Genomic DNA, 16967 nt, shown 5'->3' on the forward strand with positions numbered 1-16967 from the left:
GTTTGTGGGCCACATGCTTGGCGGATATAAAGAGGCATAGCTGAGTAGCTGGCCCGGTATTTGGGCACTCTATTATCTGGGACACCGAAATATGAAGGCCAGTTTGTTCACTTACACTTTCTTTCCTTCTCCTCCTTGAGAAGTACCCACATCATGTTCCTACCTACTCCCCAGCTGTGCTTTCCCTCCCATCTCCTCCCAGCTGAGAGGAGCTGGCTCTGGTTCCCCACCTGGTTAGCCCATATCCAGAGCAGGGAAGAAGACAGGAGCCAGTTCCAGCTCCAGAACAGTTTCCCAAGCTGCTTCCTGACCCTGGAATGTTAAAAGGAGACAGGCCCCGGGGGTGCCTGAATGTGTGTCCGGCACAACATGCTTTAGTGGAGCTAAAAGAGGAGGCAGAAGGCAACTTTTTCCTCTTAAACCCAGAAACAGCAAGAACCTGGGGAGCAACTCCTCGACCCTGGATTGGCTCTACCTTTCTTCCCTGTCTGGGAGCTGTGTAGTGTAAGCTCTTTCCTGTGGCGAGGCAGATGTGTAGGGAACTGGTGAGAGTCTGAGTGAGGGAAGGAGAAGCTGAGAGCCTGGTGGTGAGGGGGTTCTATTGACTCCTGGTGGAGGGAGGAAAGGCATGAGAGGGTCCTTCTGGGAAATAGACTCCCATATATAATTATTAGTCTATTCACTTTTCCTTTTTTGCCTGCCTGCCAGCTGCTCCTTCTCTCCCTTCTTTACAAAGCCTCTAGGTCCCGTTCACAAGAAACTTTTCATGGCGCATGTTTCATTCGCTAAGTGTGAACCTGAATGCAGTTTAAGTTGAACAAGTGAAACTTCATTAAACCCTGTGCACTGCCCTGTCCGTATGGCTGAGCTGCTTCCAGCCAAACTCCTCGCATTCAGAGTTCCCCTGGTGTATCTCCAATAATGCTCCCTCCAGGGAATACTGCCCTCGACCTCCAGTGGCACTGGAGATCTTGGTACAGAGGAGGAAGGAAAATAGCAGCTGGGAGGTGTATTAGAAGGGTTTTCAGGTGTTTGGGGAGATGGGATTGAATCTGCAGTTGAAGGTAGTGGAAAGTGAGGGTATGATAAAACTACTGTACTATTTGAGGTCTGGATATTATTTGGAAGCTGATTAAAGCATCCAGGTGACTTCCAGATGGCCAAATTGCCAGTAATGTTTGGCAAAAGTAGCATTGTATTTGATTCCCTCTCCAGAAGTTGGCATTTTTAGGAACATTTATCCAGCATCTCAAATCTGTAAAACTACTCTGGAAATCTTGAGAGAACAGACTCTAGCATGAGACTCAGAGTCTGTTACTGGCTGGGCAGGGGAAACACTTGTGGTATTTTGGCTTTTCCACTGCACTCAGGCAACACAGGAATGTGCACAAATGAAAAATAATGCGGGGAGGGAGCGGACAAAATGGGAAGAGAGGGAAACAAGTTAACCAAACTCTGGTATTTTGAACCTCAAAATGGCTTTGTTCAGATTCCGTCTAAGCAATGGGCAAAAGGTTCTGAATGGCTCCCATGTTGTTTGAACTCATTTGCTACCTCTGGCATGATGGGGCCATGAGCTAAACCCCTCTTACATGATCATAAGCAGCTTTCTAAGGGCAAGAAGTCAAATGGGCAGAATATTATGCCAAATAGTGACAATACTTTGCTGGCCATATAACATTCCTGAATGGTCACTCCTTTTGCCACCTATCTCCTTTATATAAGCATCTTGCCTTTTGATATGAAGTCTTCATTACAAGCATGGTAAATGTGGTTAGATTAGCCTCCAGGAAAGGAAAGAATTACTATTTAGGCAGCTCTCTGGATCTGTGCAGCATGAAAAAAAGTGTGAGGGATATTTCAAGAGGAGCCTTCCCTTCGGTAGTGGACCCCGAAGCAAAGATTTCAAGCTTTAGCATGATAGACTTCTCAGGGTTAGTCACTGGAAGCCAGTATGTCCCTCCCAGCTGCTACCTCTGAGATGCTGAGCCAGACTGTAAAAACTAAATAGACTTCAGTGGAATGCCTAAAATTCATTTTCTCACTCAGATGCTTTCATCTCACTCATTTCATTGTGTTTACTGGCTGGCAGGTTTCCTGAGGGCAGCTATGATTTAGATTTACAGTTCCCTGGCCAGTCTGATTCTGAAGAAAAGTTATAACACCTGTAATGCAATACTGTTTTCCAAAAGAATGAAAAATGTCATGGTCTAAAAAGGAAGCTTCTAAACTCCAATAATCACAGAATATCACATATCTCTGCACCCCATTGTGACACAGTCTCAGCTACTATTACTGCAGAACAATTCAATCCCCAGTCCCAGCCCCCATCCACTTTCTAATAGATGCAGTATGATCACATTGGAGACTTGGCTTTAAAAGCATCTTTGGGACTTCCTCTCACTCGTACAGTACCTGGGCTTGAGAAATTCAGGCACTTCACAGAAAAGTGACTCCTGGGATCTTGGGAAGAGAAGGAGAATAGAAGTTTTTCTGCACAAGTGCCTCTTGCTGACATCTTAAGGCGGCTGGACATGGACGTCACTGTCACGGGAGCACTGGGTGTCCAGATTTTCACAGAAGCCACAGGACTGGAGAGTTAGAGATTTTTACAAATGAGCAAGATGACAGGATGGCAAACAGTAGAACATAGTACACTGAGAACTTTGAGGGATGTAAAGTTAAGCTTCAGGCTGCAGAGAACAGGACCTCAGAAATAACACTGAAGTCCTACCAGTGATAGGTTTGGAGATAGGGTCAAGTGGACAGGAAAGCTGTCCAAGAGAGAACTAACATTCTCCACTCCACCCAAAGTGGAGGACTTGGGCTTACTGCCACATTCAGACAGATTGTTATTCTTTCTCTGTTTTTGATTTTGAAAAAAAAAATCTCTGAATCTAAGGCAATAATTAAATTTGCAAAGGTTCAACAAAATAAGAGCCACTGTTCTCCTCTGCCTTGAGGCTTAGCTCATTGCAGATTGGAACCTGAATCTAATCTTTTCAAGATTACGAGCTGTTCATTTAATGTAACTTCATTTCCCATTATTTTTCATTTTCATGTACCTGGTAGTTCCTGGTTCCAACCCACCTGGAAGGAGGAAGTATCAGAAGTCTCTTGAGAAATGCTATTGTTGTGAGATTTCCTGCCACATTTTAGAGACCCAGTGTCTCAATTCTCTCATGTGTAAATCAGGAGTATCTTCATAGAACTCAGTAGAATTATGCTAATATAAACCTGTTGTATGTGAGAGGTGGATCTGAGAGTACAAATCTCCACATTGGAAAACCACTATACTGTTTGTCACTGGATTCCACCCTTAACACTAATTCACTATATCATGTGCTGAAGAATCATAAAGCACCCACTTGGATTTCCTTAACAAAATTCTGTTTGACTTTTATTAAACAAAAAAGATGTTTCTAATGAATGACAAAGAACAAATCTGCAGTTTAACTCACTTAGACATCAACACCATTCCTCCTAGTAGTTCTCAAACTGTCCTCCTGCAGTACACTGCTCTGAGCTCACTTATGGTTTTTATGAGGCAAATATAGTGCCCGTCTTTAAAAAGGGGAAGAAGGAGAACCCGGTCAGCCCCACCTCAGTCCCTGGAAAAATCATGGAGCAGGTCCTCAAGGAAACCATTTTGAAGCACTTGGAGGAGAGGAAGGTGATCAGGAACAGTCAACATGGATTCACCAAAGGCAAGTCATGCCTGACCAATCTGATTGCCTTCTGTGATAAGATAACTGGCTCTGTGGATATGGGGAAAGCAGTGGATGTGATATATCTTGACTTTAGCAAAGCTTTTGATATAGTCTCCCACAATATTCTTGCCAGCAAGTTAAAAAAGTATGGATTGGATGAATGGACTATAAGGTGGATAGAAAGCTAGATAGATTGTTGGGTTCAACAGATAGTAATCAATGGCTCGATGTCTAGCTGGCAGCTGATATCAAGCGGAGTACCCCAGGGGTTGGTCCTGGGGCTGCTTTTGTTCAACATCTTTATTAATGATCTGGATGATGGGATGGATTGCACCCTCAGCAAGTTTGCAGGTGACACTAAGCTGGGGGGAGAGGTAGAGATGCTGGAGGGTAGGGATAGGGTCCAGAGTGACCTAGACAAATTGGAGGATTGGGCCAAAAGAAATCTGATGAGGTTCAACAAGGACAAGTGCAGAGTCCAGCACTTAGGACAGAAGAATCCCATGCACTGCTACAGACTGGGGACTGACTGGCTAAGCAGCAGTTATGCAGAAAAGAACCTAGGGGTTACAGTGGATGAGACACTGGATATGAGTCAGCAGTGTGCCCTTGTTGCCCAGAAGGCTAACAGCTTATTGGCCAGCATTAGTAGGAGCACTGCCAGCAGATCGAGGGAAGTGATTATTCCCCTCTATTCGGCACCGGTGAGGCCACATCTGGAGTATTGCATCCAGTTTTGGGCCCCCCACTACAGAAAGGATGTGGACAAATTGGAGAGAGTCCAGCGGAGGAAAATGATCAGGGGGCTGGGGCACATGACTTACGAAGACTGGCTGAGGGAACTGGGCTTGTTTAGTCTGCAGAAGAGAAGAGTGAGGGGGGATTTGATAGCAGCCTTCAACTACCTGAAGGAGGGTTCCAAAGAGGATGGAGCTCAGCTATTCTCAGTGGTGGTAGATGACAGAACAAGGAGCAATGGTCTCAAGTTGCAGCGGGGGAGGTCTAGGTTGGATATTAGGGAACACTATTTCACTAGGAGGGTGGTGAAGCACTGGAATGGGTTACCTAGGGATGTTGTGGAATCTCCACCCTAAGAGGTTTTTAAGGCCTGGCTTGACAAAGTCCTGGCTGTGATGATTTAGTTGGTGTTGGCCCTGCTTTGAACAGGGGATTGGACTAGATGACCTCCTGAGGTCTCTTCCAACCCTAATCTTCTATGATTCTATGAGCCTGAGCTGTGCTGGGGCAGTGAAGTAGGTGCCTGGTGATGAGTCTTTGAAAGATGTAAAACATTCCTACAGCTGTCTAACAGGCATATACGGGGCTCCTATCCTTGTGCTTCATAGAACTATAAGGCTGAATGAAGCTATTGGAAGGCTCATATTTTATTTGTAATGCGATGCTGTCCGTGTTCCTTGAGGCATCTGTGCATGTAACAAATGGTGGGTTCTTTTGAAGTTGTGGGCTATATGGTAGAAAGTCACTACTCTGCTCTTATGGGCCGGACACTCAGTGTGGATTGGTGAGGTTTGTGGATTACCAAAAGCTGACGGGAAGGCAAGTGGGGCTATCACACACCATGACCAGCATGGACCTGGAGACAAACAGATGACTACACTTGGGGCATATAATGTGCTCTTCTTCTTCCCGGATGATTTCTCCTGCCTGCTGCTGCTAAAGGAGTAAGGGATTGGAAGTAGTGGGGTAAGATTGCACCACTCCCATGCTAAGATCTCTCCTCCATACATACCACTTCTCAACATGAGGGTGGAGATTATTGCCAATTCCTTTTTTGTGTGATCTCGAAGAAGTCACTACATTGGTCTGGGCCTCTTTTCCTCCCATATGTAAAATACTTTACCCACCTGTAATAGGTCCGTGCCGGGGCTCGACCCTCCTGGGCGGGAGGGGAGCCACACCGACTCACTACTGCTGGAATAAACAGCCAGTTAGTTCAGAAGCTCCAGCCCTCCGGTGCAGGGGCGGAGCAAAACCGACAGCTAGCTCAGGGCTCAGGCCCTCAGACAGGGCTGAGCAGGCAACCGTTAGTTCCGGGATCAGGCCCTCTGGTGCAGGGGCTGAGCCGACAACAGTTAATCCAGGGCTCAGGTCCTCTGGTGCAGGGGCTGAGCAAACAACGCCGTTTGTTTTGTAGGCCCAGGCCCTGGAGCAGGGCGGGGCACACACAGTTACAGCTCAGGCCCTTGGGTTCAGGGGCTGAGCAAGCAAGCAGTTAGGGAGCCCAGGCCCTGGATCAGGGCGGGGCACACACAGTTACAGCTCAGGCCCTCTGGTGCAGGGGCTGAGCAAGCAAACAGCTGGGGTACGCCCAGGCTCCTACAGCTGAGCGTTGGGTGAGGGAGAAGCCTGCCACCCGTGAGCGGGGGTGGCAGGGGGGAACGCAGGCCCACCCACTCCACTGCGTTCCAGCCCGGGGCCCTAGCAGCGGTTACTGCCGCTGCTGGTCAGTGGGGTATCCTGACCGAAACACACTGACATTGGCTCACATGCGTCTGCAGCCTGACCGGGGTCAGCTACCCCCGGGCTACTTCCAGGTTCCCCCTCAGGGCCTACCTCGTTCGTGGCACCGGGCCTGTGCCAGTCCACCAGCATGGGCTCCTCTCGGCCAGGGCTTGGTGGCAGGTCCAGCAGCTCCATAGGGAAATCAGGCCAATTGCACTCGGGCGGCTCCTCCGGGTAACAGCAGGGGCGGAGGGGTTCTGGTGCGGTCTCGCCTTCAGGGTTAGTGAGGGGGGGTTCCAAGGGTTCCTCCCAGCGACGGGAGCGGACGGGTTCCGGCGGCTCCTCCTCGTAGTGGGCCCGGGGCAGCTCCAGCCAGTCAGGGCACTGGCCTCGGGCCCCGGAGGTCTCCCAGCAGGGAGCTCCCTGCCGTACGTCTGCTCCCTGCGGTGGCTGGGGGCTGACTGAGCTCCGGCAGCCGGCCTTTATACTTCCTGTCCCGCTCCTTGACTTCCGGGGGGCGGGAACAGGCGGTGGTGGCTCCACCCACTCAGGTGCCTGCAAGGGTGCTCCCTCTTCTGGGCAGGAGGGGAGCCACACCGACTCACTACACACACCCCCCCTCAAGACTGGCTCCCGCGTACCGGAGCCAGATCCTTCCATCTCCCCGATGTGGGATAGGAAGTCCGCATTTGCATGGTCCTTGCCAGCCCGATGCTGAACAGTAAACGCATAGGGCTGCAAGGCCAGGTACCAACGCATAATGCGGGCGTTATTGTCCTTCATACGCGTCAGCCACCGGAGGGGGGCGTGGTCCGTGACCAGGGTGAACAGTGCCCCGAGGAGGTAGAAGCGGAGGGCATCACAGGCCCACTTCACGGCGAGGGCCTCTTTTTCCACGACTGTGTAATTCCTCTCTCGGGGGAATAGCTTCCGGCTGAGGTATAGCACGGGGTGGTCTTTTCCATCCACTTCTTGGGACAAGACTGCCCCCAACCCCACCTCGGAGGCATCGGTCTGAAGGATGAATTGGCGATTAAAATCCGGGCTATATAGAACCGGCTCCTGGCAGAGGTACTTCTGAAGTGTCCGGAAGGCGGCCTCACACTCCGGGGACCATTGTACCTGCCGGGGGCGGTCCTTAGTCAGGAGCCCAGTTAAGGGCGCGGCGATGGACGCGAACTGGGGGACGAACCATCGATAATATCCAACGAGGCCCAGGAACTGCCAAACGTGTCGTTTGGTCGTTGGGGTGGGACAGTCCAGGAGAGCCTGGACCTTTCCGACGAGGGGTTTGACACGCCCGCCCCCGACCGTATAGCCGAGAGAGGTGGTTTCTTGCCAGGCAATACGGCACATTTTTGGGGTTGGCGGTCAGACCCGCCTGTCACAGGGACCTCAGGACCGCCGCGACCTGGGGCAGATGGTCTTCCCAGCGGCGACTATAGATGACCACGTCATCGAGGTAGGCGGCCGCATAGTCATGATGGGACTGTAGGAGATGATCCATCAGTCGCTGGAAGGTGGCCGGGGCTCCATGGAGACCGAACGGCATCCGGGTGAACTGGTATAGCCCCGTCGGGGTGGCAAAGGCGGTTTTCTCCTTCGAGGTCTCTTCGAGGGGAATCTGCCAATAGCTCTTGCTGAGATCCAGGGTGGTAATATACTGGGCCTCCCCCAGGCGGCCCAGTAACTTGTCCACGCGAGGCATCGGGTAAGCATCGAAGTGCGAGATGGCGTTTACCCTTCGGAAATCGATGCAGAAGCGGCGGGTGCCATCTGGCTTGGGCACCAGGACCACCGGGCTGCGCCACTTGCTCTAGGACAGCTCAATGACGCCCAGAGCCAGCATGGCTCTTACTTCCTCCTCGACCTCGTCACGCATCCAATATGGCAGGGGCCGGGTCGTCTCTCGGATCACTTTCCCAGGCTCGGTCTGGATCGAGTGCTTGACCAGGGATGTGTAGCCCGGTACTGCCGTGAAGGTCTTTTTGAAGGCCTGCAGGAGGCAGTTGGCCTGTTTATTTTGCTCCTCAGTGAGCGATTTGCCTAGCAGGGGTGCCGGGGTGTCGTCTGTCGAGGGTACACAGGGTCCCAATTCCGGCTCGGGCAGGCACGGGTTAATTAAGAGGCCCTCCTGGTCATGCCACCATTTCAGCAGGTTCACATGATATCGTTGGGTCCCCTTGCGTTTATCTGGTTGCCGTACCTCATAGGTGACAGGACCCACCTTGCGCACTACGTCATAAGGCCCCTGTCAGCGGGCTAACAATTTTGATTCACTGGACGGTAGGAGGAGTAGGACTCGGTCCCCGGGTTGAAACTCCCGGACTTGGGCCCCCTGGTTATATGTCCGTTCCTGTCGCTCCTGCGCCGTCCTCAAATTCTCGGGTGCCAGGGCCCCGGCCTGGGTAAGGTATTCCTGCAACTGGAGAACGTATTTTAAGAGGCCCTGGGCTGGGGAGGCCGATTGTTCCCAAGTTTCTCGCATCAGATCTAAGAGGCCCCGTGGTCTGCGCCCATATAGCAGTTCGAATGGGGAAAATTTCGTCGAGGTTTGCGGGACTTCTTGGACGGCTAGCAGCAAGGGCGGAAGGAACTGGTCCCAGTGGCGGAGGTCCTCTGCTGGGAATTTCCGCAACATGCCTTTAAGAGTGCGGTTGAACCGCTCCACTAACCCATCCGTCTGCGGGTGGTAAACGGAAGTGCGGAGTTGTTTAATCCCAAGGAGGGCACAGACCTGCTGTAACAGTCGGGAAGTGAAGTTCGTCCCCTGGTCGGTTAGGATCTCCCTAGGCAGTCCTACCCGCGCGAAGATCTTCAGCAGCTCCCCCGCGATAGTCCGGGTGGTAATACTTCGCAGAGGGATGGCTTCCGGAAATCGGGAGGCATAGTCCACCAGAACCAGAATGTATTGAAAACCCGCAGCGCTTTTCGGGAGCGGGCCCATGAAGTCCATGGCGACCTGTTCGAAGGGCGTCTCCATCAACGGCATGGGGACCAGGGGCGCCTTGGGGACCCCGGGCGGAGCAACCAACTGACAGTCTGGGCAGGAGGCGCAATACTTCTTCACCTCCTGGTAGACTCCCGGCCAGAAGAAGCGCGCCAGGATCCGGGCGAGGGTCTTCTCCTGCCCCAGGTGCCCGGCACATCATGGGCTAGTTTCATTACGGACCGCCGGTGACACAGGGGCACCAACAGTTGGGTCTGTGGTTCCCGGGTGCGGGGGTCACGGTCCACGCAGTAGAGCCGGTCTCGGCGCAGCTCGAAGTGGGGCCATTGGGTGGCTTGCTGGGGGTCCACAATACTCCCGTCCACTGCTGCGAGCTGCTCGTAGAAGCGGCTGAGGGTAGGGTCCGCTCGCTGGTTCCGACAGAAGTCGGTGTCGAAGCGGGGTTGAGGGGTGGGCTCCGGCTGCTGCCCCACCTCGTCTGCGCCGTCTACCTTGGTCGCCGAGACCTGCTCGGTGGTCTCGGATAAGGACCCTAGCCGATCGGCCTCCAGGGCCGGCGTGGAACGTAGGACTTCCTCGAAGGCTGGCCAGTCCCGACCCAGGATCACGGGATATGCGAGGTGGGGAACTACCCCGACCACCAGATGCCGGGTGACACCCGCGATCGTTAGGGGGACCCAGGCACTGGGGTAGGGTTGGACGTCCCCGTGGATACACTGTAAATGGATGCACCCGAGGCGGGTATCGCTCTGCGGTACCAGCTCCTTACGGACCAACGTCTGGTCACAGCCAGAGTCGATCAAAGCCTGGGTAGTCCGCCCCCCAACGGCCGCCGGGACTGTCAGCTTGGGATTAATGGCTGGCCGGGCTCGAGTGTGGCCCGCCCACACTTGTCCATAACTACAATCCATCTCTGGACAGTCTCGTTGGAGGTGCCCCATCTTCCCACAGCCGAAACAGGGACCGAGTTCAGGTCGCCTGCTCCGGGGCCCCACTCGGCTCGGGCTCCGGGGGGGGGGGGCTCCGCCGAGCCCTTGGGAGCCCCTGGCCCGGGGCCGTTGGCCCTGTCCGAGGGGCCGATTCCGTGTGCCGGGTCCGGAGCTCGCGGCAGGAGTCGGGCCTGGGTTCGGGGTGCCGTGGCTCGCTCGGGGGTTCCCCTTTCCTTTCGCCGTGGGCTGGTTCGGTCCCGGTGTTGGGGTGTCGGAAGGTGGGACCCACTGCATTTTTGGCGGCAAGGAAATCTTCCATCAGCGACACCGCCATGGCCAGCGTCGCCGGCCGGTGGCGGAGCACCCAGGCGTGCCCTTGGGAGGGTAGAGTGTGAATAAACTGTTCTAGTATAACCTGTTCGGTCGTCACCTCGGCCGTCCGGGTGTTGGGTTGCAACCACCGCCGGCAGGCCTCTTTTAGGGTCTGGGCCACTACCCGCGGTCGGGCCCCGGCGGGGTAAGTCTGGCTCCAGAACCGTTGTCGAAAGGTCTCGGGACTGATGTCAAGAGCGTCCAGTATCGCGGCCTTCACCTGGTCATAGTCCTGGGCTTCCTCGGCCGCCAATCCGCAGTAGGCCACCTGGGCCACCCCGGTCAGATAGGGGGCTAAGAGGGTAGCCCACTGGTCCCTGGTCCACCCGGCGACGAGGGCTACCCACCAGGAAGGCCTCCGGGTCATCGTCCGGGCCCATCTTAGTCAGCCGAAGGGGGGCAGCTAGCCGCGGCATCTCCGCAGTCTCCCCCGCTGGCCCCGCCACGGGGCGAGGGAGCGTAACCAGCAGCTGCTGCAGCTGGTTCCCCAACTCCGCATCAACTGCTGCTGTTGCTCAAGCTGGGCCGTGTGCTGCTCCTGTTGTAACTGGAGTTGGGCGGCATCTCGCTGCTGCTGCTGTGCGAGTTGAACGGCCTGCTGTTGCTGCAACTGGGCCGTCTGCTGCCGCTCCTGGCTCTCCGTAAGCAACTGGAACAACCGCTCCATATCCATTCCTTATTGGAACGGGGGGAGGGGGGGCAATGGCCACTCCCCCTCTAGCCCCTTCTCACAGGGGTAGGGGCTCGTCGCCCCACATTGGGCGCCACGTGTAATAGGTCCGTGCCGGGGCTCGACCCTCCTGGGCGGGAGGGGAGCCACACCGACTCACTACTGCTGGAATAAACAGCCAGTTAGTTCAGAAGCTCCGGTCCTCCGGTGCAGGGGCGGAGCAAAACCAACAGCTAGCTCAGGGCTCAGGCCCTCAGACAGGGGCTGAGCAGGCAACCGTTAGTTCAGGGCTCAGGCCCTCTGGTGCAGGGGCTGAGCAAACAACGCCGTTTGTTTTGTAGGCCCAGGCCCTGGAGCAGGGCGGGGCACACACAGTTACAGCTCAGGCCCTTGGGTGCAGGGGCTGAGCAAGCAAGCAGTTAGGGAGCCCAGGCCCTGGATCAGGGCGGGGCACACACAGTTACAGCTCAGGCCCTCTGGTGCAGGGGTTGAGCAAGCAAACAGCTGGGGTACGCCCAGACTCGTACAGCTGAGCGTTGGGTGAGGGGGAAGCCTGCCACCTGTGAGCGGGAGTGGCAGGGGGGAACGCAGGCCCACCCACTCCACTGCGTTCCAGCCCGGGGCCCTAGCAGCGGTTACTGCCGCTGCTGGTCAGTGGGGTATCCTGACCGAAACACACTGACATTGGCTCACATGTGTCTGCAGCCTGACCGGGGTCGGCTACTCCCGGGCTACTTCCAGGTTCCCCCACAGGGCCTACCTCGTTCGTGGCACCGGGCCCGTGCCAGTCCACCAGCATGGGCTCCTCTCGGCCAGGGCTTGGTGGCAGGTCCGGCAGCTCCGTAGAGAAATCAGGCCAATTGCACTCGGGCAGCTCCTCCGGGTAACAGCAGGGGCGGAGGGGTTCTGGTGCAGTCTCGCCTTCAGGGTTAGTGTGGGGGGGTTTTAAGGGTTCCTCCCAGCGACGGGAGCGGACGGGTTCCGGCGGCTCCTCCTCGTAGTGGGCCCGGGGCAGATCCAGCCAGTCAGGGCACTGGCCTCGGGCCCCGGAGGTCTCCCAGCAGGGAGCTCCCTGCCGCACGTCTGCTCCCTGCGGTGGCTGGGGGCTGACTGAGCTCCGGCGGCCGGCCTTTATACTTCCTGTCCCGCCCCTTGACTTCCAGGGGGCGGGAACAGGCGGTGGTGGCTCCACCCACTCAGGTGCCTGCAAGGGTGCTCCCTCTTCTGGGCAGGAGGGGAGCCACACCGACTCACTACACCACCTTTGTAGAGCTCTCTGAGATCTACAAATGTCAAAGTGCCATATCAGATTCTCATCCAACTCCAGACCAGGGGCTTCATTTCTTTTATAGAGCCATGGGAACAGTGGTAGACTGATGTCATTCCTATCTCCAGCAGTACCAAAGCGGCAGTGGAAAGAGGAGTCAGGTGGGATGAAGAGAAAAATCTCAGAGCTTGTCTACACAGTGAGGGCCTGTCTATGTGGTCAGTGCATGGCAAGCTGGGGTATGAATCTACAATGCACTAGCCTGCCATGCACTAAATGCCCCTGTGGACCCTGCTAATGCACACTAAAATGTCCATAGTGTGCTTTGACATACTCCTGTATACACTCAGGGTATGTCTACACTACGGGATTAATCCGAATTTAGATAATTCAGATTTGAAAAACAGGTTGTATAAAGTCGAAATGGATGCGGCCACACTAAGCACATTACTTCGGTGGTGTGCATCCAAGTACCGGGGCTAGCGTCGATTTCTGCACCGTTGCACTGTGGGTAGCAATTCCATAGCTATCCCATAGTTCCCGCAGTCTCCCGCGCCCATTGGGATTGTGGGTTAAGATCCCAGTGCCTGATGGGACAAAAAACATCGTCGCAGGTGGTTCTGGGTACAGCCTCACCTCCTCCCTCCCTCCCTCCCTGCATGAAAGCAACGGACGGCAGACAACCATTTTCGCGCCTTTTTTCCTGGGTGGGTGAACACTGCAGACTCCATACCACGGCAAGCATGGAGCCCGCTGAGCTCAAGACAGCAGTCATGAATATTGTAAACACCTCGCGTGTTCTCGTGGAGTTTATGCTCAGCCAGGACCAGAAAAACGAGGCGAGGAGGCAGCGGCGGCGGCAGCGCAGCGACAAGCATGATGAGGACATGGACACGGACACGGATACAGAATTCAGTGAAACCACGGGCCCCGGAGCTTTGGAGATCATGTTGTTAATGGGGCAGATTCTATCCATGGAACGCCGATTCTGGGCAAGGGAAACAAGCACAGACTGGTGGGACCGCATAGTGTTGCAGGTCTGGGACGATTCCCAGTGGCTGCGGAACTTTCGCATGCATAAGGGCACTTTCATGGAACTTTGTGACTTGCTGTCCCCTGCCCTGAAACGCCAGAATACCAAGATGAGAGCAGCCCTCACAGTTGAGAAGCGCGTGGCGATAGCCCTGTGGAAGCTTGCAACGCCAGACAGCTACCGGTCAGTCGGGAATCAATTTGGAGTGGGCAAATCTACTGTGGGGGCTGCTGTGATGCAAGTAGCCAAAGCAATCACTCAGGTGCTGCTACGAAAGTTTGTGACTCTGGGAAATGTGCAGGCTATAGTGGATGGTTTTGCTGCAATGGGATTCCCTAACTGTGGTGGGGCAATAGACGGAACCCATATCCCTATCTTGGCACCGGAGCACCAAGCTACCGAGTACATAAACCGCAAGGGGTACTTTTCAATGGTGCTGCAAGCACTTGTGGATCACAAGGGACGTTTCACCAACATCAACGCGGGCTGGGCGGGAAGGGTTCATGACGCTCGCGTCTTCAGGAACACTACTCTGTTTAAAGGGCTGCAGCAAGGGACTTACTTTCCGGACCAGAAAATAACCGTTGGGGATGTTGAAATGCCCATAGTTATTCTTGGGGACCCAGCCTACCCCTTAATGCCATGGCTTATGAAGCCATACACAGGCAGCCTGGACAGGAGTCAGGAGCTGTTTAACTACAGGCTAAGCAAGTGCAGAATGGTGGTAGAATGTGCATTTGGCCGTTTAAAAGGTCGCTGGCATTCATTATTGACTCGCTCTGACCTCAGCCAAAGAAATCTCCCCATTGTTATTTCTGCTTGCTGTGTGCTCCACAATCTCTGTGAAAGTAAGGGGGAGACCTTTATGGCGGGGTGGGAGGCTGAGGCAAACCGCCTGGCTGCTGATTACGCGCAGCCAGACACCAGGGCGATTAGAAGAGCACACCATGAAGCGCTGTGCATCAGAGAAGCTTTAAAAACCAGTTTCATGGCTGGCCAGGGTACAGTGTGAAATATCTGTTTGTTTCTCCTTCATGAAAACCCGCCCCCTTTATTGACTGGTTTTCTGTAAGGAACCCACCCTGCCCCTTCCCCCAGCTTTCTTTCAAACCAAATAAAGTCACTATCATTTAAAAATCATTTATTCTTTATTAATAGATTAGAAAAAGAGGGAGGGAACCCGGGTGGTATTTGGGAGGAGGATTGCTGGGAAGGAAAAAGCCACAAAGAAAAGCTTAAAAAAATGACAGCCTTTTGCTTGGGCTGTCTACTGGGGTGGAATGGGAAGGTGTACGGAGCCTGCCCCCCCCCCGAGTTCTTACACATCTGGGTGAGGAGGATACGGAACATGGGGAGGGGGGAGGGTGGAACAGGGGCTGAAGCGGCAGTCTGTTTTCCAGCAGCCGTTCCTGAACCTCCACCAGACGCCGGAGCAGCCCCAGCGTTGCATCCTTCGTCCTCTGGTCTTCCTGCCGCCACCTCTCATCTCGAGCGTCTCTCCTCTCCTCACGTTGGTCCCTCCTCTCCTCACGTTCACTGACTTCTTTCCTATAGTTTGAAACTGTTTCCTTCCACTCATTCACATGAGCTCTGTCACTGCGGCTGGATTCCATAATTTCAGAAAACATCTCGTCTCGCGTTTTCTTCTTACGACGCCTTATCTGTGATAACCTTCGGGATGGAGGGGGGAGGCTTGAGGAATTTGCAGCTGCTGTAGGGAGGGGAAAAAAGAGAGAATTGTTTTAAAAGCTACATTTTGCAGAACAATGCTTATACTCTTTCACGGTGACCAACACTATTCACATTACATAGCACATGTGATTTCTGTGCAAGGTCGCATTTTGCCTCTTAATGCTGAGTGCCTGTGGCTTTGCTGCTAGAGATCACAGGTCTGGGCAACAGAATTCGGCTTGCATGCGGCCATGGTAAGCTTCTGCCCTCCTTTCCCACATACCAAGCATAGCTTGTAGAGTGCTGCAGAAGCCTGGCCAATCTAAGCCAGTTTGGGGGGGGGGGGCAGTGTGGGGGGGCTTGTCTGGGCCCCTTCAGGCAAGTAGAGTGCTGCGGTTTTTCTGTTAACATTCAGCAGCACCAGAAAACAAACTAACCCCCCCCCCCTCGCCATGAATTCTCTGGGATGATCGCTGTACCCCTCCCCCCCACCGCGTGGCTGGTATCAGGGAAGATCCCTGCAGGCACCAAACTAACCTCCCCCCCCCCCCCCGCCGCCCCCCTCCCGCCATGAATTCTCTGGGATGATCACGGTACCCCTCCCCCCACCGCGTGGCTGGTAACAGGGAAGATCCCTGCTAGCCTAATGCGAAAAGCTCTGGGCCAATTCCCCCCCTGCGCTTGGCTAACTTCAGGGAAGGATTTCTTTTCAGACACAGGCAAACAGCCGAATAGGAACTGCCACCTCTGTCCCCTTAATTAAGTTCCCGTATTTCAACCAGGTTACCAGGAGTGATATCACTCTCCTGAGGATTACACAACAAGATAAAGAACGGATGTTGCTTGAATGCCAGCAAACACCAGGACCATACGCTGCCAGGCTTTGTCAGGCAATGATACCAGATTACTTGCTGCAAGCATGGCGTGGTGTGTCCTACCATGGAGGAGGCAATAAGGATGCACTGCCCAGAAACCTTCTGGCAAGGCTTTCGGAGTACCTCCAGGAGAGCTTCATGGAGATGTCCCTGGAGGATTTCCGCTCCATCCCCATACACGTTAACAGACTTTTCCAGTAGCTACAGACTTTTCCAGTAGCTGAACTGACCGCGAATGCAAAGTCAGGCAAAGTAATCATTAAAAACCGTTTGCTTCTAAAACAAGTTTTATATTTTAAAAGGTAAACTCACCTGAGGTCCCTTCCATGGGGTCAGAGTCTTGGGTACTGGCTTGGAAGGCTTGGGAGGGTACTTCAGTCAGGGTGAGAAAAAGATCCTGGCTGTTGGGGAGAATGGAGTGCTGTGTGCTCTCTGCAAGCTCATCCTCCTCCTCCTCTACCCCATCGGCAGAATCCTCAGGCGTCGCTGATGAGACTATCCCCGACCCAGAATCCACGAACACAGGTGGGGTAGTGGTGGCAGCCCCCCCTAGAATTGCATGCAGCTCGGCGTAGAAGCGGCATGTCCGCGGCTCTGACCCGGAGCGACCGTTTGCCTCCTTTGTTTTTTGATAGGCTTGTCTGAGCTCCTTCACTTTCACGCGGCACTGATCTGAGTCCCTATTGTGGCCTCTCTCCATCATGCCCTTGGAGATTTTTTCAAAAGTTTTTGCATTTCGTCTTTTAGAACGAAGTTCTGCAAGCACTGAATCCTCTCCCCATACAGCGATCAGATCCAGTATCTCCCTCACGGTCCATGCTGGTGCTCTTTTTCGATTATCAGCCTGCATGGTTACCTGTGCTGATGAGCTATCTGTGGTCACCTGTGCTCTCCACGCTGGGCAAACAGGAAATGGAATTCAAATGTTCGCGGGGCTTTTCCTGTCTACCTGGCCAGTGCATCCGAGTTTAGATTGCAGTCCAGAGCGGTCACAATGATGCACTGCACTGTGGGATAGCTCCCGGAG

At 54.1% G+C, this 16967-nt stretch overlaps 1 protein-coding gene across 1 annotated transcript; it reads right to left on the bottom strand.

Annotated features, from left to right (window-relative positions):
• Positions 1-14573: 14573 nt before the first annotated feature.
• On the bottom strand, positions 14574-16356 carry LOC128839513 (unique GC organizer UGO-like). The gene is made up of 2 exons (XM_054032570.1): positions 16253-16356; positions 14574-15105 (listed from the first exon to the last, which is right to left on the bottom strand). The coding sequence occupies exons 1-2, from the start codon at positions 16266-16268 to the stop codon at positions 14630-14632; spliced, it is 492 nt and encodes a 163-aa protein (XP_053888545.1). The 5' UTR covers positions 16269-16356; the 3' UTR covers positions 14574-14629.
• Positions 16357-16967: the final 611 nt, after the last annotated feature.

This window comes from Malaclemys terrapin, chromosome 6, assembly GCF_027887155.1.
Source record: "Malaclemys terrapin pileata isolate rMalTer1 chromosome 6, rMalTer1.hap1, whole genome shotgun sequence".
In the NCBI taxonomy this organism is placed as follows: domain Eukaryota; kingdom Metazoa; phylum Chordata; order Testudines; family Emydidae; genus Malaclemys; species Malaclemys terrapin.